The sequence below is a fragment of the Eptatretus burgeri genome, chromosome 5 (assembly GCF_056783735.1).
Source record: "Eptatretus burgeri isolate ZD-2024b chromosome 5, Ebu_testis_v1, whole genome shotgun sequence".
In the NCBI taxonomy this organism is placed as follows: domain Eukaryota; kingdom Metazoa; phylum Chordata; class Myxini; order Myxiniformes; family Myxinidae; genus Eptatretus; species Eptatretus burgeri.
Genome location: NC_140965.1, coordinates 104004849 through 104032846, shown reverse-complemented (window position 1 = coordinate 104032846; position 27998 = coordinate 104004849). Strand labels below are relative to the sequence as shown.

At 42.8% G+C, this 27998-nt stretch overlaps 1 protein-coding gene and 1 long non-coding RNA gene across 3 annotated transcripts in view; one reads left to right on the top strand and one right to left on the bottom strand.

Annotated features, from left to right (window-relative positions):
* Positions 1-27998, top strand: part of LOC147027096 (uncharacterized) — a 547644-nt gene that overhangs the window by 141183 nt on the left and 378463 nt on the right. Inside the window, exons 5-6 of one of the 2 annotated variants that reach the window (XM_085883263.1) lie at positions 6843-6971; positions 13151-13297. In XM_085883263.1, the coding sequence (XP_085739389.1) occupies positions 6843-6971; positions 13151-13297 (276 nt within the window). The remainder of the gene's footprint in view (positions 1-6842; positions 6972-13150; positions 13298-27998) is intronic. The other variant, XM_085883264.1, reaches the window with a different exon arrangement.
* Positions 15444-16461, bottom strand: LOC147027100 (uncharacterized). The gene is made up of 3 exons (XR_015058677.1): positions 16396-16461; positions 16118-16232; positions 15444-15696 (listed from the first exon to the last, which is right to left on the bottom strand). It is a non-coding gene; the product is annotated as an uncharacterized LOC147027100 (long non-coding RNA).

Genomic DNA, 27998 nt, shown 5'->3' with positions numbered 1-27998 from the left:
TACTTGGGAGTCAGACACGTCTTCGGGATGGAAAATTTCTGTTAAGCAGATTATGTCTGGTTTGTCAGTGGCAACCTGTATGGAAAGACCTGAAAGGTTTGAGCGAAGGCCCCTGATATTTGTGGTCCACACTGTTAATGAAAAGGGAGGGGGGGAGGGTTTGGGTGCAGGGGGTGGGAGGGAGGGAAGTTAGGACAAGGGACGAGGGTGGGAGGTAAGGAGGGTTGTTGAAGGAGTGTGGGGGATTGCAGAATAGCTAGGGGAGGGGGCTGGATGAGGAGGAGAAATGGCTCTGTAGTGCTGGGGGAAAGGGTGGACAAGAGAGGGGGCAGAAGGTGGTTGAGGATTTGAGGAAGTGGAGTGAAGAGATGGAGGTGAGAGGGCAGTGGAAGGAGGTAGTTTTGTGGATGAGAGGGGGGGTCGCAACTTTGAGAAGGGTGAGTGAGGGGGGTGAATGGTGGGAGAAGGGTGAGTGGGGAGAGTTAAGGGAGAAAGGTGTGGGGGGAGTTTTTGAGAGAGGTGAGAGGGAGGCTTGGAGGGAGAAGAGTGTGATTGTTGCTTTGTGAGTGAGGGGTGAGTTGGCACTGAAATTGGAAAAAAAAAGAATGGTTGATGGAAAGTGAACATTCCCAGCAAACTGGGTTTTTTTTAAAAAAGGTTTAGGTCAGAAATGCGATTAAACACATTTATTGATGGATGTAATAAAGGCGAATTAAGAGAATGGAGAGAAGAAACGCTGTAAGAGTTGGATTTTTTTGGCAAGGTATGAATGAAAGGTCGAATTGAGAGCAGTCTGTTGAAATAGAAGAAGAGTAGTGCATTATGATGCAGTGAAGAGTACCACACGTGTGAAAGAGGAAGATGAAGCATTATAAGAGATCGTTTTTAGTACTATTATTATTATTGCTTGAGAGAGTTTTCATCAGATTTGGTCATGGAAGTGTTGTAGAAAAAATCGTTAGGTGAATGGTGAAATTGGATCGGTAAATGCAAGGTTTGTAAACAGATCACGTGGTTACTGGAGAAGCAATTGGCTATGGGAGGTGTATAGTCAAAAGTGAAATTATTTATTTTAAATAAGGATTGCGTAACATTCGGCAAAGGGAAGGTTGAAGTAAAATCGTGGAAGTGTGTGGTGAATTTGGAACGGTAAATGCAGTGTGAAACTGCTGGGTCGATGAAAAGTACCAGGAAGAGTAGGAAGAGACACGTGGTTACAGAGGTGTAGAGATCAAAAGGATACAAGGAAGATTATTATTTTTTGATGTATTTTTGAAGATCAGGTAAGATTCAGGAATGTAAGGTTGTAGGAAGAAATCGTGAAGGTAATGGCGAGAGTGGGTCAGCTCAGTATAATAAAGATGATGTGCTGGCAGGAGAAAGAAGAAGGAGAGGAAGAGGAAGAAGAAGTAGTAGCCAGACTCGTGAGTGTGCAAGGAGAAAGGTAGTTTTTTTATATTGGTTTTGGAGATAAGACAATAAATAGAGTGTTTAGTTGGGAGGGATGGGGGACATTGAGAAAGTGGGGAAGATAGAAATTGAAGGTAATGGGGAGAAAATACAAATGAACACGATCGTACACCAAGGGGAGGGATGGGTAGGCCTCAAGCACCTGGTAAGACAAGGTTGATGAAAACACAAAATAGCACGATTTTTGGAACAAAACCGAACTAGGAACACATAGTAACATGTAGGTGAGAAAATAAACAGTTAAAATGGGACAGATAATGACCGGAAACTTAACTTTGAGATCGTCAGAAGAGAGCCCTGAAGGAGGCTTGCCGACGCTCCAAACCCAGAACCGGAAGTTTTCCACATTCTGCACCTACATATACATGTTCCCTTGCCACAAAAACACAATACCCCAATCCCACTCCATGTCCTTCCCTCCATATTCACTGTCTACCATCCAACATTGCTCCATCCACCTTTGCTCCATGTTCCCCTGCCAATTTTACATGTTCACCTACCTTGCCTACTCTGCCTTCACATACCCTGCCCTATCTGCCATCCTGCAGCTTCCGAACTGTGTGCACCTCCAACTTCCAAGGCCTCCACTCCAATCTGACAGATCTTTCAATCCAGGCATCTGCTGCTAAACCTGATATTGTCTACATAACATAATTATTCCCACCACAGGATGTCCCTGATTCATCTGTCTCTCCCTAACTGTTGTGTCCTATGATTTTCCAGTCCTGACCCCGTCCTGGTGGCTGTTACTTTTATTTATTTGTATACCAAGTCAAGGCTCATATAAGAGATAATACAGAGAAACATATAACAAGGCAGGAGACAAGAGGGGAGGGAGAGGGAAGCACAAAATATTTGGGAAGAAATACAATCTGTATTGCAGCTTACATCCATTTCACACTTGATGTGTACTGTTCTCAACCCTTCCGTGCTCCCAAGAGTACCTTTGCACATTCACACATCTTGTTTGTTCCCATCGTGTGCTGCCTTTTTGGTTGCTGGTTGCATCATCGGTTAGGGGCGCATTTTCAGTGATGTTATTTCAGTGGTGGTGTTATTTCAGTGGCCAACAGGGCCCGAACTCAGGACCCTAGGATCCTAAACCACCACCCTAATCACTAAGCCAACACCAGGCTACATCTTGTTTATCATGCTGTATGATTGTTCTAATGGTGATGACTTCTGCATTTACATCTTTTCCTCTCCTCACATTGACCAACTTACAACCAACCATCCCAATTATTTCTCATAAGCAGTGATTTCAACTGTCACCATGCAGTTGATTTGGAATTGATATCTCTTCAACCAGCAATGGCAACACAGGAAAGGGCTTTTGTGACTCCATGGGCCTGAGGCAAACGAAACTTTCAGACTGATTATTGCATGGTAAATCCTCTTTCTCCTGCCGGCACACCATCTTTATTATACTTTATTATACTATGGTACTGCTGCAGTGCCCCTATTACCAATATACTGGTGCTAATTTCACCGAGCTTGGAAGGATGGCAGGCTGAGTAAACCCCCTGGTGTTATTTCAGTGGCCAACAGGGCTCAAACTCAGGACCCTAGGATCCTAAACCACCACCCTAACCACTAAGCCAACACCAGGCTACGTTTTGTTTATCATGCTGTATGATTGTTCTAATGGTGATGACTTCTGCATTTACATCTTTTCCTTTCCTCACATTGACCAACTTACAACCAACCATCCCAATTATTTCTCATAAGCAGTGATTTCAACTGTCACCATGCAGTTGATTTGGAATTGATATCTCTTCAACCAGCCATGCAAAACACAGGAAAGGGCTTTTGTGACTCCATGGGCCTGACGCAAACTAAACTTTCAGACTGATTTATTGCATGCTAAATCCTCTCTTTTCTAACTTGTACTGAGCAACTTTTCTTTGAACATTTTTTCCTCGACTGCCTCATTTGGTTCTTGTGAACATGTTCTTGAGATAGTCTACATCACTCTAGCATCACAGATTATGGTGGTTCTCTCAGGCTGATCGGCTAGGACTGCAAGCTACAACTTCACCTCAAGACCATCTGCAGCTATCATACCCACCCTATAGTCTCTGGTCCACTGAATCCTGTGATGAAGCAGTTGCCTTCAAACAACTTGCCTTCTCTTCAAGGAAGGCAAATCTGATTGTTGGCAATCTCCGCTCATTCCACAAAGCCCACAACAAGTGTGTTCACTCTGAGTAGAGTGACAAAACAACATCTGGCTAACCTCAAAGCTGAACTCTTGAGCTGGTCTCCTTACTCAAAATCTGTTGATGTTTGGTGAAGGCTGTCTTTGATGTGTGCTCTCACCCCATCTCTTCCCTCATTTTAAATGGAACCACTACTGGCTCGGCTTGTGAGAAGACCATTGTATCAATTCTGTGCTTGCTTCTAAATCTCACATACTCAACCTCTCACTCTCTGTAATTACCCGACCTCCTCACAAGAAACTGCTACTGGACTCTGCCTCGACTCTGATTCTGCAACAGGCTGAGTCAGCTTCAGCACCCAAGTAAAAAAAAAAATGTTCTGCCACTCTTGCTTCCTCTTTTTGCTCTATTCCCCCAGTAATTTGCCCGAGGTCACATACTGTCGACTTGGAGGTCAACCAACATCATTGCACCACACAAAACGTTGGGAGAATTGTGTGCTCGACCAATGGGTCGCCCATATAGCTCAGATGGCAGAACACTGTTACGGTTCACCTGAGGACCTGGGTTTGATTCCCGGTGTAGGTGTTTAGTTTTCCCACATATACATATTATGTATGTTTCCCCTTACGTGTGTGTGTGTGTGTGTGTGTGTGTGTGTGTGTGTGTGTGTGTGTGTGTGTGTGTGTGTGTGTGTGTGTGTGTGTGTGTGTGTGTGTGTGTGTGTGTGTGTGTGAAGAATAAATCATGTATAATCACAATTCATGTGTGTGCTTGTGTGTGTGCTGCCACCATCAGTCATCATCTCCATTCACAAATCTCTAAGACTGAACGGAGCCTTCCCTGGTCCCAAAGCATCCATCTTCATTCAGCAAGGAACCACGATTTTGGAACAAGCTGTCTCCTTATCCATGCTCATTTCCCCCTCTGTCCCTGAAGTGATGATGTAGATCAGCACAACCTCCTTTGTGACACCTGGGTTCACACAATCCCACCTGTGGACAATGCTGCCTGCTCAGACATGGCACCCTGCTGCCAGCGGTCACCATTTCCACACACGGTCCCACCATAGTTTGGTCTCGGTCTCATCCTTTCGCAGTCTCATCTTGGTCTCATCCTTTCTCAGCAGGATGGATTCGGAAAAACCCACAAGCTGCAAGGCCAGGCCGTGCGCCAAATGCATGTTGATCGGCCCAACTCTGGGCATCACTTGTGTGGCCCTCGGCACCGTCCTCAATCTCACAAAACTTGGCTTCTCATCCTCAGCTGGCGGAACTTGGCAAGTGGGAGTCACCAACCTCAGGCCTTCGCTTCCAGCAGCATGGAGTCAACAAATCCTGCCCTGCTGCTGGGCCAGGCTGAGTCGCAAATGCATATCGAATGGTGTTGTACTGGGTGCCTCTTGTTTGGCCTTCGTTTCCATTGAAGTGGCCATTTTTGGCTTGGTCTTCCCTGCCTTCAAAAGTTGTATTTTATGCTTCCCTTTGTCCTTTCCATCCCAGGCGAGAGGGAGGTGACAAATCATGCCGCCTCCACCTCTCTGCCATTGTGTGTGTGTGTGTGTGTGTGTGTGTGTGTGTGTGTGTGTGTGTGTGTGTGTGTGTGTGTGTGTGTGTGTGTGTGTGTGTGTGTGTGTGTGCATAACTTCTCTGCCATTTCTGCTTTTGTCAACCAATTTTCAACAGACCTTTAATTTGAGTTTATGGATGTGGAGAACACCAATTCATTGTCCCACTCTTAACCCACCACCTTGATTGTTGTACTGTATTGTTTTCTGTACTTCTACTACATGGCAGTAACCTGAGCCCCCTCATAAGGAATACATATTCTCATTGTGCTCGTTGCCCTGGCCCCAGGCTGGTTCCATGGACAGGGTCTTATTTGCTTGAGAGGTGGCTTTTCACTTCACCTTTGCCTCACAAGAATGTTACATGAAGTTGTCCACTTTTTCCCATGGGTAGCTCAGGGCTGGGAAATGGGAGTCAGGATCAGGGATGCGGTTCCTTCTCAGGGACCCTAGGATAGGTGATACACCATCAGTGGAGCCCGCCTAGGGTCCTGGGTCCAATGTTCTGAGCCCATAAGCAGGTCGGATCACATCTACAGAAATGGTCCGCAGTCCCAGGACTCCTCCGTGGACCCGTGGAAGCAGGTCTGTTCCCGTCGGGCAACCTCAGCCAGCCCTGAGGTAATCCATCTGTGGTTGTTGTTTGGGCCTTACTATCAGCCACAACCTCTATTGGGCAAGCCACATCCCCAAGTTTACATCCATAGCCACCTGCCAACTGAACATACTCTGTCATGGGAAATCGTTGGGAAATCCAAACCTATAACGATGTGCAAGGCCTTCATTCACAGCTTGATGGAATAGTTCTCTCCCCTTTTGGCTGATGCCCCTGCCGCACATCTTGAATTTCTCTCTGCCCTGGAAGCCAAGACAATCATTGGAATCTCAAATGATGAAGTTGAATTTCTGGGACTGTTATTCCAGCAGTGCAGCCAAGTCGATGGCTTATCTTCTACCACCTCCTTTTTGGTGTAGCCCCCCTCTTCTTTTTCAGTTTCCTGCAACCTCTCCAAGTTTCTCAAGTGTGCATGCATTCTATCAGCAACCCAATTCTGGTGAAACTCTCAAAATCCAGGCTCATTGCTCACCTCTACTCTTTGTGGAATCAACATCCTCAGTCTTTTCAATCTCATTTATCCCTCCAGAGCTTCAGAATGACTGTTCACCTCCTCCTCATGTAATTTGCCCATCCACACCCATGAGCTTTTCTAGCCCTCATGAATCTTCTCCATGCGTAACTCTTCTTTTCCAGGGTTATTGTGTTTATTGCATCTCCTTTCCCTCTACCCACTCTTCCAATTTTTGCTCCATTGCTATTTCATCACCAGTTTTCTTTTCCTCTTCTTTAATCTTTCTTCTTGATTTTTTTTTTGGAACTTACATCCAGCTTTTTCATTTCTGTGTCACACTCTCCCTCTTGTTGCTATCATCTTCCCCTGGCCCGTTCCTCCTCCTAGTATCCCTCTATTGTGTCACTCTACCCTGATGTTGGTGTGTTTCCCACTTTTCACTGTGCTCTATCTGTTCTCTTCTGTTCAATTCCAGCTTTTCCATGAGGCTCGACTTTGTACACAAATATAATTCAAAGTGTATACGTATACTGCATATTTGAAACATTGGTCTGGTGTTTTTTGTGGAATGTACAGGGTGACATCCAGCAGTTGTTAATTGTATCTGATCCCCGAGCCGCCTTTGACTACTGCGCAAATTACATGCCTGACTGTGAAATACCACTTCCTGAAGTCTCTTGGAACCGTGACCCCATGACTACCCAGGTAAGTACTGCTTGCTCTGATTTTGCAATCATGACATATATATATATATATATATATATATATATATATATATATATATATATATATATATATATATATATATATATATGTATTTGTTGTTATGTGATGAGAATCAATAAATTGAATATTGCATTGAACTCTAATTTATTATGCACTCATGTTTCCATGGTAGAAACCATCTCGGTGTCAAATAATTTGGATGATATCATGAAAACAGAAAAAAAAAATGCTCCAATATGAATACCATAGTGCATGTTGTTATCAATTGTAATTTATCTCTGCACATTAATGGACCAGGAAATAAGAGTTTGGAATGCAAAAGGAAATTTGGAAAGACAAGTCATTCAATCGAATAAAAAGGAGACTTCTTCAACATATATTGACTTCCAAAGTGGTATTTTCATGATTAATTCATATCCAGATACTGTTTATAATTGAGAACAGAACAAGATGTAATAACTTCAAAAATGGTTATTGAAAATATTAGTGTACTTTGCAAAATAATGTCATTCTTCAAATTTTTTAATACGCATATTTAAGGAATCAATTATTTATTTACCTCCGGTTTTTTTTAAGCAATTGTATAAATATACCATTATTTTATTCTTAAATATGCCACAGTTCGGTAACAACATTTTTCGGGGAAGTGTTTGTGCTTTTAAAAATATTAACTTTTTGAAGGTAATGAGGTTTGGTGACACTTAGCAAATTACCAATGCTCCAAGCAATTTGATGGAGCATAAGAATTTGAATATCAAATGAGATAAATTTCTGTAGTCATAAAGGAGAAATAAAATATATAATTACGTCTATGAATATGATTATGTTTGTTATTCTTTAGCAGCCACAATTGTTCTCACCTCATGGGTTTATCCAAGGAAAATGTTTGGCCCAAATCTTTCACAAACTGGCTGACTAGGCCTGACCTTCGATTAAGAGATGAGCAGGAACTTGGAATTTGCCCAGTGTCCTTGTCCTGCATCCTGTATATAAAACTGAGTTTGCTTGCTTGATGCAAGCTCCACCCATTTCCTCAACCTGAGGGCATGGAAAGCTCTGCCCCTCTCCTCAAAAACAGGACATGGGGCAGGAGCAAATGTTGGGTAAACGGAAATGAACAGTCCAAGCTCTGCCCTCTCCTCAGCTAATTCACATCCTATACCCACCCTTAGGGCCCTGTCACACCTTGACGTTTTAACCAGCAATGGCAACGTATAAAAATGTATGTAAAACGTTGGCGTACGCTGAAATTTTGAGGTTTTAAAAAAGGTTTTGGGCGTATTCATAACGTTTTGGTGGTATGCATAACATATTAGTAACGGGCACAGAACGTTTTGTTGTGTTATTGATGACTTATACCAACGAATGCTTAGCCTGTTGTCGGCGTTCACAACCTATGCCCAACGATAGTTTAACTTACGCATAGCATGCTAAACGTATCACCGGCGAACTCGTGGCATAGCCTGTTAAGAACCTGCCGGACGCCGATTTAAATCATAACCGCCTGAGAATTTGAAGTGTCAACATTGCAGTCACACCTTGATGATTTTGCCAGCGTATGCCGGCCGATGAAAAATGTGTCTAAAACGCGAGGCACACGTCAAATACGGTATAGGTAAGTTGTGTATACGTTAAGAGTAGGCTGGAAAACAATGAAGTACGCTGTCATATTACGTGGTCCATGTAATACGTCGTGAAATTTCAAGCATGCTGAAAATTTTACGACGTACTCGGCGTATGGCCAACACGTTCCGCATGCGTTGTCATATGTTCCTGGCACGCTCTGCGATCGTTTACACACGACGGACACACGTTACTTGTAGGTTACTCATAAGTCGAAACACGTCAAAGTAATATTTAACATACCCGCAACCTAATTTTCAACCAATGGGTAACGTCCTTTTAACCTATGAGTAGCGTGCTCTGAACCTATTTTTAACGTGCTTGAAACCTATGAGTAACGTGCATTGAACCTATTTGTAACTTGCCTTGAATGAATGACTAGCGTGCTATGAACCTATGAGTAATGTGCATTTCACCTATGTGTAGCATGCTTTGAACCGAAGTATAACGTGCTTCTAACCTTTGAGTAACATGCTATGAACCTATTTGTAACGTATCTAAAACGCACATTGTCATATGTAGACGAATTAGATTGACATCTTCCGGACGACCACAGCACTTACTGAACGTGTTTCTAACTTACATCTACCGTGTAATGGCTTATTGGCAGCTTTAAGGGGAATTGGTATACACAAATGGGCTTCACAAGAGGAACCCATCATTGTTCCAGACTCCATGTTGAGTAGATGTCAATGCCAGTAGTATCAGTAGTAGTAATACTATTAGTAGTAGTTGGTGTGTGTGACAATAGTAATAGTAGTAGTAGTTGTAGTAGTAGCATTGGTAGTCGTAGTATGTGAGCGTGATTGGGGGGGGGGGGGTGGGTGATGATGGATCCTCTTATCGTCCACGAATAGGAGACTACTTTGCACCATTGTTCGATGTTCTTTTCAGCTAATTTTTTTCCTTATTCCCACGATGAAATATTTCTTTGTTTTACTTTTTAAAGTATTAAAAACGACTTTGACAAATGCATAATGTACTAGTAATGAACACAGAACGCTTCGATAACTTATAGATAAGTTATACCAACGATTGTTTATCGTGTTTTCATCGTCCACAACCTATGCCCAACGATAGTCTAGCGTATGCATAGCGTAATAATTCCCAAGCACGTTATTCATAAGTTATAAATAAGTCACGGGTACCTTAAACATTACTTTGATGTGTTTCGACGTATGAGGAACTTTCAAGTAGCGTGTTGCGAAGTGTGAACAACGTTCGTGTAGCATGCTTACAAAACGTTACTCAGAGGTTAGAAATAAGTTTTGGGTACGCAAATGTTACCTCTATGTGTTTCAACTTAAGAGTAACATACAATTAACGTGTGTCAACGATTGCATAATGTGCCTACAACTTATGGCCAGCATAGCGGAACGTGTGAGGCAAACGCCGAGTACGTCGTAAAATTTCAAGCATGCAAAATTTTTTGGACAACCAAAAAGTACATTTTAAACCGGCGTAATACGACCTATGGTAGTGTTTTTCAGCGTGCACCTAACGTACACATAACGTACCCATAACGTATTCGACGTGTGCCAGCGTTTTAGACAATTTTTTCATAAATCGGCATACGCTGGCTAAATCGTCAAGGTGTGACAGCCCCTTTAGGGTAAACAGCAAGTGTAATATATATATATATATATATATATATATATATATATATATATATATATATATATATATATATGTAGATCCAAATACCTCATTAAGCTTTCGAGAATTGTTAAAAACAAAACATTTTTCTTATTCAATTGTATTCATTGGTGTAATGCACAGTGGCCTGCAAAACTATTCACGCCTGTCCAAAGTTTTCACATTTTGATGCCACCTGACCTTATTTCATGATGCTTTCAAATTAAACTTCATATATGGAGTCTTTACAAACTACTTCAAAGTGATAAAGCTAAAAAGTGCAGATAAAATATGACTGATTAACAGAGAAAAATCACATTATTCTCAGTTGCATAAGTATCCAAACCCTTTGCCTAATTAACCCTAAATCACTTCAGAAGCAAATTATTTGTTTGAAAGGTTACAAAATAAGTGTAATGGGTTTCACCTGTATGTGATCAGTGGTTTAACTTAAACATTAAGCTCCCCCACTTATCAACGGAGTATTTAGGTGCAACTAACTTTGTCAACGAATAAGGCAAACATGAATACCAAGGAGCTTTCTAAAGAAGTCAGACATAAAGTGATGGAGAAGCATCATTTAGGAGAGGGTTATATGAAGATTTCAAAGTCACTCATTATCCCTTTGAGTATGGTGAAATCCATCATGAAGAAGTGGAAGATGTATAATATCACCCTGACATTTATCCAGGTCAGGACTCCCATCCAAACTCAGCAGCCGCACAAGCAGGAAACTAGTTTGGGATGTCACTGTAACTACAACATTGACTTTGAAAGATCTGTAAGGATATATGTCCAAGATGGAGGTCAGTGTTCATAAATCAACAACAACCTGTTCCCTTCATCACAAAGCTGGCCTCTATAGACAGATGGCAAGAAAGAGGCCATTACTGAAAAAGACATCTCAAAGCTCGTATGGAGTTTGAGAATAAGCATCTTAATGATACTGCAGGCATGCGAAGAAAAGTTTTGTGTTGAGATGAGACAAATATTGCAATTTTTGAGCTAAACTCAAAGCGTCATGTCTGGTGCAAGCCTAACACTGCACATCATCCAGTCAACACCATCCCTATTGTCAAGAATGGTGGTGGCAGCATCATGTTATTGGGCTGCTTTTCATGAGAAGGAACTGGCAAGCTTGTCAGGAGAGAAGGGACAATGGACGGTGCAATGTACAGGAGATTCCTTGATGAAAACCTTGAGTCAGCCCTGAATCTGAAACTGGGTAGGAGATTCACATTTCAGCAGGACAATGATCCCAACCACAAAGCTAAAGCCACACTAGAGTGGCTCAATAAGAAGTAATTAAATGTTCTTGAGTGGCCCAGTCAAAGTCCTGACTTGAACCAAATTGAACATTTATGGTGAGACTTGAAGATTGCAGTCCATCGATGATCCCAATCAAAGTTGGCTGAACTCGAGCAATTGTCACGTGAAGTATGAGCAAAGATTTCACCATCTCACTGTACAAAGCTGGTAGATACCTACCCAAAACACTCATAGCAGTCATTGCAGCAAAAGGTGCTTCGACCAGGTACTGACCAAAAGGGTTGAATACTTTTACAACCAGTGAATTTTGATTTGTACACGTTTTTTTACAGGTATTCCTGACATGTAACCTCCTCCAACTCTAACAGTGATTGGTTTGTTCTCTTCAATTATGAATAAAAAGGCTGATTTGGAAAAAGTTGTTTCTGCATAATTCACAATTCATCGAAATGTGGCATTATTGGTAGGGGTGGATACTTTTACAGGCTGCTGTATCGAAAGGTAGTTCTGTTCATCTCAATCAATTTTCTGTTTTTTCAATATTCATTTTTTATAGATCCAATGCATAGACATTTATACTTTCATACACATCAGCAACCAGAATGTCAATAATAATAATAATAATAATAATAACAATAATAATAATGCGAATATAAAAACAATAATAATGGTAAAAATTTTTTAAAAAGAAGATATTGCATCTTGGACAAAAAATGTGAAATATTTGATACTTTAAGTATGTGTGATTCAAGTTAATGTTCCAGTTTTCTTAATAACTGTGGGTGGGTCTTAATAACTCAACACATATTCTGCCTCTAATAGCTCACTGGATGACTGTAAAGTGCAAATGCCTCTACGTGATGTGTACGTGAACCAGGTTTTGCCAGTGGTATTAGTGTCTAAAGATCACCAATGAAAAAGAAATGCACAATTTTTCACTGAAGAAAGGGTTACATTTCACAAAATCATTTCCAAACTTTTCGTTCAAAGTCACGTGGTGACTACTTATGATGGGAATGTGTGTGCAATGTGAATAGTTTAAACTGGGTCATGACAGTGTGGATGATAATTGGACACGCTGGTGCCAGGCCATGCACAGGTCACACACAAATACCGATGGCATGAATGCCCATGCCACTGTGGACCATCACACATTTGTGTGAGATGTCTTGATAAAGATCCATCTCTTATTAACATTGGGAGTGTGGAAACGATTCCTCACCAACGTATTGGTTTTACTCATGTGTGTGGGGAGTAGCGGAGAGGTATAACTTTCACTGGAACCATCATCATACATATTCTTCACTTTTGCGATATAATCTATATTTCAAGGTTAAATAATTGTAAACAAAACAGTCATGATTTCATCATCGACTGGGACTTTCCTATTTGTTGTCATCTTTTGCACTGATTTACAACCTTTTCATCTGTCATACATTGTGGCTCTTTTATGTAAGCTTTATCATTTCTGCTCTCATTAAAATGGTTCTTCTTTTGAAGGTGATGCCTGTGGTTTTCGGTATATTCTTCTGTTGTCCATATGCTCTTATCTTTTTGAGACGCATGCTTGTTGGTTCATTGTTGAAACGTGAACTCCCCAAATTCAGCACCAAAATTCATCATTGTTACAGCATTACGAAGCTGACATTCACGAGGAGATGATATTTACGAGCACGGAGAATGAAAAAGACGACGACTATGAAGATAATCGTGCCACGAAAAAGGAGGTGCAAGATGAAGATGTACAAACCGAATTTGAACTCAAAGAGAATTCACAGGTGGTTATTGAATAGTTTCTGAGACTTTAACAGGTCATGATCACTTTTATAAATTGACAGCAGATTATTTTATTTTTTAGGGTGCATCTTATTTAACCGGTACTTTCCGCTCACAACTCAGCTTTATTTATGACAACAACAATGATGCGCTGTTTTTCAAGGTATTCTCCACCTTGAGAAACACACTGGGTTGGCACAATGGCCTAGAGGCATGCACACTCGTCTCTAAGCTGCCAAGCTTGGGTTTGATTCCCGACCCAGCTGCAAACTGTCATCCTGGTGTCTCATAGGCAGGGTGAGGCATAAATGTGTGCGCTGTCGCTCAGATGGATGTCAAACTGGGTGTCCTGTCTGCCAGCATTAGTTGGTGGACAAGTCTGGTGTTGGCATAGTGGTTAGGGTGGCTGGCTTAGGATCTTAGGGTCCTGAGTTTGAGCCCTGTTGGCTGCTGAATTAACATCAGGTGTGGTGGACTCAGCCTGTCATCCTTCTGCGGTCGGTGAAATGAGTATCACTGTAATGGCAGAAGAGCACTGCATCAGCAGCATTGTCGCGCCCCAACAAAATGATAGTTACCCGCAGCCAAGCTGCCATACTCAAGAAGAAGAAGAATAAGTAGAAGAAGAAGCAGAAGAGGAAGAAGAAGAAGAAGAAGAAGAAGAAGAAGAAGAAGAAGAAGAAGAAGAAGAAGTTGGTGGACCTTAAAGACCCGACGGTGTCCTTCGATAAGAGTAGGCGAGCTATTGCTGGCACCCTGGCCAAATTTCAAATTCTTGCACAAACCTCCAGAGGGCGTTGCCTCAGTGGCATGGCTGCACCCCCACTCCCCCCCTCCCCATTCAGCTAATGATGCAATTCGCAGCCATTTGCTGCATATGAAAGAAGAAGAAAGTGAAACACTTATCCCATCAGAATGAAAGCTTGGTTTGTTTATATAACTTCAGTGCAGAATTACTTTTGTACATATTCAGTGCAAGATATCAATCTCAAATACCCCGTTCATCAAAAACTATTTTCCCCATCGGCTTTAAAAAAAAAATATATATATATATATATGTGTGTGTGTGTGTGTATATATGTATGTATATATATATATATATATATATATATATATATATATATATATATATATATATATATATATATATGTATGTGTGTATATATATATATATATATATATATATATATATATATATATATATATATATATATATATATATATATATATATATATATATATATGTGTATATATATATATATATATATATATATATATATATATATATATATATATATATATATGTATGTGTGTATATATATATATATATATATATATATATATGTATGTGTATATATATATATATATATATATATATATATATATATATATATATATATGTATATATATATATATATATATATATATATATATATATATATATATATATATGTATATGTATATATGTATATGTGTATATGTATATATGTATATATATATATATATGTATATGTATATATGTATACATATGTATATATGTATATATATATATATATATATATATATATATATATATATATATATATATATATATATATATATATATATATATATATATATATATATATATATTGCTGTCCTTTGCAGGTGGATAATCACAATACCGAAAGTCCAATGTTAGTAAATTTCAACATGATCGTTGTTTTCATTAACCAGAAATTTAATAATTGTCAACGTTCCACCCCCATTGTTACCGGACATTTAAGAATTTCCCGAAAAATATGTTAGTTTATTCTATTGTTCCACCTTTTATGAACAAAATGCCAGGGAATACCAAATCACCCAGGTATGATTAAGAAAAGTCAGAATTGAAAAGAAAACTGCGTTCTGAGGTTGAATTTTTGGATGTTTTTTTTAGATTATTTTGTAGTGGTGTGGGATTTGTACCAACTTTAACACAAGTTTTTGATGTTAGAATTAATCCGAGGAATCAAACAAAAATTGCTCCTTGCCACAATTGACAGCCAAGAACTCTGATTTGGACTTGAGGTGTAACAAATATGATTTAATCCAAATACATCATTGATATGTGTGTTATCAAGACAGAGAAGTATGGTTTATATGTTAAATAATTTTCTTTAAGGTCTCAATATTGTCCTTTCAAAAATATTTTTGCAAGGAACATAAATATGCATTGTTTAAACAACAGGCTCAATAATCTGAATTACCGTCAATTCACAGTGAATAATTTGAATAACTTTTGAATTCATTCCAAGAACAGACTATGACCAGTTCAACATCATCAGTTCAGGTATATGCAAAACGAGATTCACAGATGTTGCTCTTGTCTCCTGTCCTGGGGTGTTCTTCTGCAATAGGGTAATGCCAGACCTCACACAGCCTGCATGACAAGAGGCATCATCATCAAACTGAAGTAAGAGGTTGTCCCCCACATCCAATGTTCAGCCCAGACCATTACCCATCAGGCTACCATCTGTTTGGGCTCCTGAGGGAGGCCTGACATGGCACTTGTGGCATGAAGATGCTAAGAAGGCTGTCTGTATCTGTCTGCACATCAACATTAAAGAGTTCTATGCTGCAGGCATCAGGATGTTGACATTGAGATGGGACAAATGGATTTAATTCCTCAGCGATTATGTTGACAAATGACAAGCAGTATCTATGTGCATATGGGCTCAAGAAAGCTGTGAAGAGCAAAGTGGAGTAATTTATTGACTCATCCTTGTACATTTGAGTGCCATTGTTTAAATGGGTGACATGCAAAGAGAGAGATGAGCTGATGAACACATACCCCGACCTACCCCCTTCCACTGTAAAAAAATAATGCCTGGTACACCTCTCCACCAGGTTACTGAGAAGGATGTGGTCCTTGAGAGTCCCTCTGTAGCTTTCAAACTTGTAGCTTTCATGCACTCACTACAACAAGGGAAACATGAATACAATACAAAGAATAAGGCACTTATTCACTTGCAAAACATATGTCGATGGACTCTAAGAGAAAGTGATGAAGCCATTATGGAGGACGGCTGTCGATAGACATACAGGGCATATCTATACTTGAGGCGTGTGTCAAACTTACTTCCTGTCCATCGACCTGGATTCATCTTCGACCTTTCACCACTTTCATCACATTGCAATATTAAAGACTGCAACTCCAAAAAAATCTGTTCAAATGAAGATAATGCTCCATTTAATATTCCTCTCTCCATTGAGTCCATCAGCATCGTATTTACAAGTGAGAAAATCTATTTTTCATTTTGTTGTGTTCAATTATTTGTCCATATGTCCATCATTATGAGTTTGTGGAAACTCTGAGTGAAGCTCAATGTTCAGCAAAGTAATGTTAGTGAATGGACCTGGCTTTTAATTGCCTTACTTTATAAGGTGGAAGCAATAGCTCTAACTAATAACAATAATAATAATAATAATAATAATAATAATAATAATAATAATAATAACTAGAAAGCATTTGAAAATGCAAAGCCTATCCGCTTTGTATTTGGACTTCTTCTTTCCTATGCTTAACGGTCCCTTTGACCTCTTGACCAAATTCTTAATTTGTCTTCTCCATATTCTCATCATAAAACTTTGTTGAAAATTTGCTAACAAATGCTCAAATAATAATTATAATTTCAGGTTGATTGGATGAAAATGGACGATTTTATGTGAGACTGACCTTTGACCTTTTGACAAAGTTATTAATTTGTCTCCTCCATGTTCTCATAATGAAGCTTTGAAAATTTGATGATAAAAGCTCAAATGGTAAAAAGGTAGCGGACCGGACACACACGGGATTGGCTAATAACTCAAGGATTGTGATCAGAGATCACTGATGGTTCCCAGTATCGCCAACTCTTAATATGATCCAATTGGTATGACATGAAATTCTGCCTCATAATGAAAACAAATGTATTTTTACATCCACGTGGAGGATCTCTAAGTCTTACTCACGTTGTTGTTCTTGTGGACTTTTTTGTTTCACTGCCTACAGTTTTCATCGAAACTTCCTGAAACTTGGCATATATATGTAAAAATTACGTGTCAGGTCAGGTTAGATCAACCTGAAAGAGATCAACCTGCTACAGGTACCATGTAAACCTGTACTAACCTGTTCCATGGTCGGGTTGTCGGCGACTAAACCGTCTCCCCCACCAGGTTTTCTGGTGAGGAGGGTGTTTGGATGTGGACACCCAGCAGGATTAAAAACAAAACCTGTCAAAGGGCGGAGGAGCTCCTTGTGAGCCAACGGCCATCCATATCTAGTGCCCAACTGTGTCTGCAGACGTCCTCCTGCAGTTGGGTTACTTCTTATTAGGAGGTTTGTGGCAGGATTTGCACTCCGGCCACCGTAAAAGCCTTCATTCCGCAAAACACAAAAACGCAAAAAAATCTGAAAACCCACTCCGTGGGAGTACCTCCTGTGCAGCTTAACCTTCGCAGGGCAGCTCACCGGATGACGGGATTGGGGCAAAGCCTTCGGGACCCCCAATCTTTGATGATAGGAGGGAAACCACGGGGTAACATCCCTGGGTCAGATTGCGGGAGAGTGTGTCGGAGTGGTGCTGAGGTGTCGTCCACCAGACGGCGGTCTCCTTGGGTTAACCTGAGGCGGTCCCTTCGGGTGGGTGCCTGGAATGTCCAATCCCTAAGAGAGGATGATCACCTGTCTCTGTTATCATCTGAGCTCAAGCGTTTGGACATCGGGATTGCAGCTCTCTCTGAGGTTCGGAGACCGGATTGCGGCGAGATAATGGTGGGTGGTTTACACCTACTATTGGTCTGGTCGCTCTGATGGTTACCACACCCAAGGAGTTGCTGTAGCTGTGTCCAATAAGCTCACCGCAATGATAATTGAGGTAACACCGGTCAACGAGCGTATTATGAGATTAAGGATTCGTCACTCCTTAGGTGTCATTTCCCTGGTCTCTGTATATGCTCCGACTGAGGCGAGTGATCTCACCGTGAAGGATGCATTCTACGCCACGCTCGAGTCTGTGGTTGATCAGTGCCCCAGATGAGAGACACTTCTAGTCTTGGGGGATTTCAATGCATCGACTGGAACTGATAGGGATGGTTAAGAGACGTGTGTTGGTCCACATGGGTCAGGAACTATGAACCAGAATAGCACTAAGTTCCTTGACTTTGCAAGAAGTCATGGACTTAGGGTGACTGCCTCATGGTTTCAGTGCCCACAAGCTCATCAGTTGACTTGGTATTCCAACACTGGCGGTAAGGCAAAGGAGATTGACCATGTCCTCATTGACGGTCGCTGGAGGATGATCCAGAACTGCAGGGTCTACTGGAGTGCTCAGTTCCTCAATACTCACCACAGGCTTGTTGTTGCAACTCTAAAGCTGCACCTTAAATCCTGGAGAATGGTACCATCCCAGCCTAGGCTGGATGTTGGCAAGCTCAGGGATGAGAGAGTAGCTGAGGAGTTTGCGAACAGGCTGAGTTGACACTTGGGTGGTCTGGGTGCTTTGGGGGGTCCTTAAGAGTTGTGGAATGCCTTCAAGACCACAATCCTTGATGTTGCCGGTGGATGTCTTGGAGCTCACCGCAGGGCAAAGAAGAATTTTGTCTCAACAAGGGACACTGGATACCATTGACCAGAGTCGCAGGGCCAGGCTGAATGGCAGAGCTGAGCTGTTCGGGGAGCTGAGGCGTAAAACTATACGTGCACTGAGGGTGGACAAGGAGGCCTATGTGCGAGGAATCTGTGAGGGGGTAGAGCATCACCTGTGGACAGGTGATTCTCGTCCCGCTTACAGGGGAATTCGCGCATTGCGTTCATCCAAGCCCATCCCTCGGAGCACTGCAGTTAGAGCAGAGAGTGGAAGGCTCTTGGCAGAGGAGTCTGAAGTGAAGGCCCGCTGAGCCGGTTACTTTGAGCGGTTGTACCAGGGTGATCCCCCAGCTGTCGAGTTGGAGGTCAAGGGTGTTACATTCCCTTTTGCTGACCCTCGAATCAACTGTGGTTCACCTTCGCTTGTGGAAACACGGGCTTCGGTGAACCGGTTAAAACGGGGCAAAGCCCCAGGGATCTGTGGCATCCATGCTGAACTTCTCAAGGCTGGTGGAAATGCTGCACTCGTGTCGTTGCATGCAGTTTTGTGCTCTGCCTGGAACACAGGCATCATCCCAACTGATTGGAAGAGGGGCCTTGTTGTTCCTCTCTGGAAAGGGAAGGGTGATCTCCAAGACTGTAACAACTACCGAGGGGTGAAGCTGCTCTCAGTGCCGGGCAAGGTCCGGTTTTGAGCGGCAAGAGGTCTCCTTCGGGGCTCCCTGCTGACGTTCTCAAAGTTAAGTTCCGGTTGTTATTTGTCCCGTTTTAACTGTTTAATTTTCTCACCTACATGTTAATGTGTGTTCCTAGTTCGGTTTTGTTTCAAAAATCGTGCTATTTTGTGAATATTTATGTCGACGTTCTTACCTGGTGTTTGAGGCCTAGTCCTAGGCTTGAGGCCTACCGGTTCCACTCGGTGTTCGATCGTTTTTTTTTTGTTTGTTTGTTTGTTTTTTCTCCCCATTACCTTCAATTTTCATCCTCCCCACTTTCCAAACATCCCCCATTCTCCCAACTAATCTCTTTCTTATCTCAAAAAAAAAAAAATAAAAAAAATAAATAAATAAATATACCCAACAACAACAACAACAACAACACGCTCACCTTCTCCCGATTCTGCTACTTCTTCTTCCTCTTAACTTCCTCCTCGTCTTCCTCGATTTCTTTTTTTTTTACACTTCCATGACCTAATCTGTTGAACTCTCTCATACATTAATATTAACAACAAAAACGATCTTATAATGCTTCATCTTCCTCTCTCACACATGTGGTACTCTTTACTGTTTCACAATGCACTACTCTTCTGCTATTTTAACAGACTGCTCTCATTTCGACCTCTCCTTCATTCCTTGCCTAAAAAATCCAACTATTACAGCGCTTCTTCTCTCCATGCTCTGAATTCGCCTTCATTGCATCCATCAAGAATTGTGTTAAATCGCATCTCTGACCTAAAACTTTTAAAAACCACAGTTAGCCATGGATGCTCGCTTTCCATCAACCATTATTTTTTTCCAACTTCAGTGCCAACTCACCCCCCTCACCCCTCACTCTCACTCTCAAAGCAACCATCCCACTCTTCACTCTACAAGACTCCCTCTCACCTCTTTCAAAAATTCCCCCTCACCTTTCTCCCACCTTTCATCCCCCTCACTCTTCCTTCTCGAAGTTGCCCCCCTCTCATCCACCAACCTGCCTCCCTCCACTGCCCTCTCACCTCCATCTCTTCACTCCACCTCCTCAAATCATCAACTGCCATCTTCCTTGTCTCTTGTCCCCCCTCTCTCCCAGCACCACAGAGCCTTTTCTACTCCTCATTCGGCCCCCTCCCTTCGCTATTCTGCAATACCCCACACTCCTTCAGCAACCCTCCTTACCTCCCCCCCTCATCCCTCGTCCTACCCTCCCCCGCCCCCTCCACCTCCTGCACCCAAAGCCTCCTCCCCTACCTCTTCATTAAAAGTGTGGACCTCAAATATCCGGGGCCTTCGCTCAAACCTTTCAGATCTTTCCATGCAGGTTGCCACTGACAAACCAGACATTATCTGCCTAACAGAAACTTTCCTCTCCCAAGACGTGTCTGACTCCCAAGTATCTCTCCCTGGTTACTCCCTCTTACGGTATGACAGACCTGAGCCTCGTCCTGGTGGAGGTGTTGCTCTCTTCATCAAAGACTCTATTCCTCACTCTCCCTGCACTGCCCTCAGTCCCGCACACCCCCAGGAATACCTCTGGCTTCGGCTTCCCCTCCACTCCCACCTCATGTTTATATGTGTACTGTACCGTCCACCGAACAGTGATGACTCCATCTACACCTCACTCTCCGAAAACATGGACCATCTTCTATCTTCTCATCCAAACTCTCTCTTCCTCTTATGTGGCGACTTCAATTGTCATCACGCCAGTTGGCTAGGTGTGGGTACCTCTCTCACCTGCCATGGGACATCAGCAAAAGCTTTCTGTGACTCATTGGGACTGACTCAATCGGTCAACTTCCCGACCCGGATCTCAACCAATGGTACTCCATCTCTTCTCGATCTGATTTTGACAAATTTCCCTGACAATATCTGCTGCTCTTCCTTCGCTCCAATCGGTTCTTCTGACCACGTCCTTATTAAAGTGGACATCTCTCTGGCTGTTATCAGAGAACCACCTCACCGCCGTCGAGTCTGGCATTTCACTCAAGCCGACTGGCAGGGTCTCCGAGCAGCCATCAAACTTACAGACTGGTCTCCTATCACTACTTTCTCAAACATCAACTCATCCTGGGAATTCTTTCAAAGAAACTTGCTCTCCCTCATGCACAGATTTATCCCCTCTTGTGTTCAGTTGTCTTACCCTTCCTCCCGCCCTTGGTTTACTGAAGCTTGTGGCGAGGCAGTTGTCCTGAAACAACTTGCCTTTGCCTCATGGAAAGCAAACCCAACTGAGGGCAATCTCAGTTCTTTCCACAAAGCTCGGAACAAGTGTGTATCTACCCTCAGGAGAGCCAGAAAACAACATCTTTCTCATCTCAAGTCTGAACTCTCAAACCTCTCTCCCTCCTCAAAATCCTGGTGGCGTTTAATCAAATCTGTTTCTGGTGTATGTTCCCCCTCCATCCCCTCCCTTACCTCAAATGGCCGCACTGCTGATTCCACACGTGATAAAGCTGAATGTCTAAACTCGGTGTTTGCAGCTAAATCTTGTGTCCTAAACCCATCACTATCTCTACCCACCTTACCCAGTCGCACCCAACTGTCCCTGGACTCTGTGTCCTTTTCTCCTGACAAGGTGGAGAGCTTGCTTTCAAACCTCGAGTCAGATTCTGCAACCGGTCCAGACGGCATCAGCCCACGTGTCCTCAAAGCCTGCTCTTCTGCTCTTGCTCACCCTCTCTCTGTTCTATTCACCCTCTCATTTTCCCAAGGTCATCTGCCATCTGCTTGGAAATCTGCTAACATCACTGCCCTGCATAAAAAGGTGCAAAAACAGATCCCTGTAACTACAGACCAATCAGCCTTCTCCCAATCATCAGCAAGGTTATGGAATCCATCATCGCTTCAGACATGAAATCCTTCCTCTTCTCCAATGGCTTGATTTCCAATCATCAATTTGGTTTCAGACCAGGTCACTCTACCCTGGATATGCTGCTACTGCTCTCCCATCAATGGATGGAGGTCCTCAATGCCAGACAGGAAATCCGAGCCGTATCCCTGGACATATCACGTGCTTTTGACACAGTCTGGCACCCTGCCCTACTCACCAAACTCTCTTCCCATGGTATTCAAGGCCATCTCCACTCATGGCTCGCAGACTTCCTCTCCTGTCGCAGTCAACGTGTGGCCCTAAATGGAGTTCTTTCATCCCCTCTTCCTGTGCAGGCTGGAGTTCCTCAAGGTAGCGTTCTGGGCCCTGTTCTTTTTCTGGTTTTCATCAATGATCTCTCGGACTCTCTGGAAAATCCTCTATTTCTCTTTGCCGATGACTCCACCCTCTGCCGTACCATCTGTCATCCCTCAGACCGGCAAGCAGCAGCTTCTTCGCTCACTGCAGATCTGGATAAAATCACAAACTGGTCCAACAAGTGGAACATGTCTTTCAATCCAGACAAATCTCACACTCTCACTATGTCTCTTCGAAAGGACCGTTTACAAAACCCCCCATCCACTTTCTCAACAATCCTCTGGAAGAAGTCTTTTCTTTCAAGCTTCTGGGTCTCACTATCTGCCATGACCTTTCCTGGGAAAGTCACATTTCCAACCTTGCCTCAAAAGCCAGTCGCCGACTGGGAATCCTCCGTCGTGCAAAGTCCTTCCTCGGCCCTCTTGAGCTCCTGACCACTTACAAAGCTTTTGTCCGTAGCCTGATGGAGTACTGCTCTCCCCTCTGGGCTGGTGCTCCTGCCTCCCACCTTTCTCGACTTCACGCTGTCGAAACCAGGGCTTTTAAGATCATCGGCATCTCCCGCAATGAAGCTGAGTCTTTGGGCCTCTCACTCAATCACCGCAGGTTGGTCGGTGGTCTTTCTGTCTTCTACCGACTCCTCTCCAGCCTTGCCCGTCCTGCTCTCTCTGCGATTTGTCCCAACCACATTTCCACAGGGCGCTCAAGGTCCGCCAACAACCCCCTTCTGGTAAAACTACCAAAATCACGAATCACTGCTCATCTTCACTCTTTCATTCCTCTTTTTTCCCGCCTTTGGAATAAACTTCCTCACTCTATTCTTTCCCATTCTTCCCTCCAGGCTTTCAAAACAGCTGTTCACCACCACCTCTTATCTTCCCCCATCCAAATCCTCGATCTTTTCTACCCCCGATAATCCACCCAAGCCCACTTCCTTCAATTCTCCTGCTTTCCTTCCTGAAAGTCCCTGTAATGTCCATCTTCTCCTCGCCATGTTCCCCGTCCCATCCCCATCCCTCTCCCTTCCACAGTTCACCTGTGTCTGTTCCCCAATGTTTTGTCCCTTCCACTCCCGCCCCTCTTGTCTCATGCCTCCTTGCTGTGAGTTGTGTGTTAGCTCTCATACGAGCCTCGACCAAGGTATACAAAAAAAAAAATAAAAAAAACAAATAAAAAAAAAGGTCTTTGCTCGGATAATTCTTGATAGGGTTCACCAACATCTGCTTGAGCACCAGCATGCAGAGCAGTCAGGCTTTACACCAAAGAGGTCAACGATTGACCGTATCCTTGCTCTTCGTGTCCTCACCGAACGCAGACGAGAGTTTCGGCAGGGGCTGCTTGCAACCTATGTTGATCTCTGTAAAGCGTTCGATTCAGTGAATCAGGATGTCCTCTGGAGGATTCTTGGTCTTCGTGGGGTGCTACCAAAACTGATCGATCTGATGTCTGAACTCTACTCTGGTACTGAGAGTGCTGTGAAGTGTGGTGGTACCATCTCTGACCTATTTCCAGTTGTTACTGGAGTTCGTCAGGGGTGTGTACTGGCCCCCACACTTTTCAGCACTTGTATGGACTAGATTTTAGGGAGGATGTCAGAGAGATCAAGCTGCGGTGCATCGTTTGTGAATGTCAAGATCTCGGACATTGATTTTGCAGATGATGCAGTCATCTTTGCGGAGACTTTAGATATCCTTTTGGGGGCCCTCCAGGTGGTGAATGAGGAGTCGGAGCCGCTGGGATTACTGGTTTCTTGGGTCAAAACTAAGATCCAGGCTTTCGGTGACATCTTGGATGCTGCTGTCCTGTCTGTGTCTGTTTGTGGTGAGGATGTTGAGGTCGTGGAGAGATTCACTTACCTTGGCAGTGATATTCATGTCTCTGCTGGCTGTGATTCAGAGGTCAATAGACGTCTGGGTCGTCTGGGAGTCATGGATTCATGGATCATGGAGTGTGGCGCTGCCCGTACCTGTGCGGGAAGACGAAAGTCCGAGTCTTCAGGTCCTTGGTACTTCCAGTCTTGCTCTATGGATGCGAGACTTGGACTCTGACCAAGGATCTGAGACGGAGACTTAATTCCTTTGGTACCAGGTCTCTTCGGAGAATCCTTGGCTATCGCTGGTCGGATTTTGTGCCCAACGAGCGGTTGCTGAGAGAGACTTGGATGAGATTTGTTACCTGCATAGTCCGTGAGCGTCAGTTGCGGCTGTATGGACATGTGGCTCGTTTTCCTGACGCTGATCCTGCTCACCAGATTCTCTCAGCGGGGGAGTCTCGTGAGTGGAGGAGGCCAGTGGGCCGACCACGTGCCTCGTGGTTGCAGCAGATTGACCATCATCTCAAGGAGATGGGGATGGGCCTGGCATCTGCCTGGGGGATGGCCAGACGGAGGCCCCTGGAGTACCAGCGGAAAGTGGACGCAGCGACGCACTGTTCTGGCACATGCTCCCATACCTGACCACATATGTAAAAATACCCTGCACAGACAGTAACCATCTCCGATTTTGAAAATTCTTCCTCAAAAAAAAGTTATGACGTCAAAATATCTCCGCTAATGGAAATCGCCTAAAAATTTTTCTCTGAAACTAGGCAAGCTTTTTGAATTCTGTTGTGGGGAATCGAATAGGGCATTAGCAGAGATGAATTACCTCACATGTGATACATCACTGTGACGTCATATCAATTTTTATGACGTCATTTCTATTTTTTGACATTTTTTGTTTCACAACCCACAGTTTTCATCGGATCTTCGTGAAACTTGCCGTGTATATGCAGAAAGCCCACTCGCAGGCAGTAACCATCTCCGATTTTGGAAATTTTTCCGAGAAAAAAACTTGACGTCATAATATCACCGCTAATGGAAATCGCCTATACCATTATCTCCGATACTAGGCAAGCTGTTTGAATTTTGTTTGCGGGAATCAAGCCGAGCATTAGCACAGATAATAATTTATCGCAAACCTGATACATCACAATGACGTCATATTCGTTTTTTATGAGGACGAGGATCTTTGCTCATTCGAGCTTGTTGTTTCCAAGAAGTGGGACACCACAGACACCATGAATAAAAACACTTGATGCCTTTCTCTGGGAACCATCATAATTAAATAATACAAGTATAATAAATCAGTTGGCAAGGGGATAGGCTCGACCAGAACAAAACAAGTGTTTTTTGTGTGTTGTTTTGCATATTTTGTTGTCATGGTTTGTGTCAGGGGCTGTGGAAATGAACTTATAAAGCTGTAATTGTGTTCATAACAGTTTTAGCGGGTATTTGTGTTAGTTTACTGAAAGAAGCAGGGGGAGGCCTCGTGTTATGTTTAGCTTTAAGTCATTTTGGGCCTTGGGAGTATTAGGATAAAAAAAAGGGTGTAAATAAAGACCGAAGGAGAAAGTAAGAAGAGTTCGGATAATGTAATAGTTGCTCAATGTAGGCGACATCAACAATAGTGGAAGCAGAGTGTTCTAACTGTTCCAGGAAGTGTGAGGATGCCTGGTGTTGGTTTAATTGTTTGGGTGGTGGGTTTTGGATCCTAGGATCCTGAGTTCAAATCCCGCTCAGCTGTTGAATCAATACCAGGTGGGGTTAACTCGGCTTGTCATCCTTCCGAGGTCGGCAAAATGAGTGCCAGCTTGCTGGTATCCTGTGTCGTAGTGTCGACCCGTCCAGGATTGTGCCCAATAGCCAAGAAGACTACTTAGGCAGCACCAACGCTCTGTACAGAGTATGGTCACAATGGATATATGGTGAAAGTGTGAGGAAATAGCTCACTTGAGCATAGTTATTATTCAGTTGAAGGAATGCATTGACAATCTGCAGAAAGTTGCAGAATGTGAGAAATAGTTGGTTACGGTTGTGGAGTGAGGTTGCTGAGGATACCAGAAGTGGTGACAGTGCAGCAGGGGCAGGCAGTGTTAGAGGTACAGTGGGGGCAGGCAGTGGTGGAGGTTCAGTGGGTGCAGGCAGTGGTGTATCTGCAGCAATATAAATTGGTAGACATGAGGTATGGGAGACAGTTTTTGTGGGTGATGAGACAATTTAATATGTAGATTCTTCATTCTGTAAGGAAGGATTGTAGACATAGAATTCTGTGTAGTTTTGAAGGAGCAGGAGTTAAGGACATTGAAGGAAGGGTAAACGATATTGTATTGGGTCATGGCAGGTAGAAATTGGTTGTGGTACACCTTGGAGCGAATGATGTAGGGAAAGTTTACTCAGAGGTATTGAAAAATAGATACAGGAATTGGGTAAGCGGCTGAAAGCAAATGGTTGTGTGGTCATGTTTTCTGGGATTCTCCAAAGATTAGGAAATTATATAGAAATTATTAGCGGAGCAAGATAAGTCAACAAATGGCTGGAAAAATGGTGTTGGGAGGAAGGTTTTATATTGAAGAAGCAGTGGGATCATTTCAGGGACAAAGGGAGTGTTTCCAGAATGATGGCCAGATGTTAAATAGAAACGGGGCAGCAAGGTTTGCAGTGGGAATTGAGGAAGGAATTCAGGCTTTTTTATGTCAGTGGAGGGTGGGGAAGCTATAAGGGAAGAAACTGATGATGGAATTGTGAGTAAGGCCAGGCAGGAAAATAGAATTTCAGGAAGGGAAAAGTTAAACATATTCTATACCAATTCCAGAAGTTTAAATAATAAAATGTAAGAGCTTGAAGCTAAAGTAGATAGCGAAGAGTACGATATAGTTGCAGTGAGTGAGACATGGTTTAAGGAGGAGAGTAACTGGAGGATAGGATTAGAAGGCTACAAGGTGTATCGGTGTGATAGAAAGGAGAGAACAGGAGGAGGAGTAACAATCTAGGATAAGGACAACATTGCATCAAGAGAAAGGGGTGACATTAACGAAGGAATAAATGTTGAGGATTCTGTAGGAGGAGAGATTTGAGATTGTAAAAACAGTAAGATACTGGTACGATGTTTTTATAAGGCTCTGAGTGTGAAAGAAGAGGACGAAGGAGGAGTTAGAAGAATTCAATTATGAAGAATGAAGAATTCAAAAGGGTATGTGGTCAGGGAAGAGTATTGATTATGGGGGATTTTAACTTGCCAAGGATAGATTGGGTGGAGGAACTTGGAAAGGGCAGAACAGATGAGGATTTCCTAGTTTTAGTCCAGGATTGCTTTTTAACCCAGTTTGTAGATGAGCCCACGAGGAGGAGTGCAGTGTTGGACCTCCTTTAAAGTAACGATCCCAATATGGTGGAGGAGGTGGAGGTTGGGGAT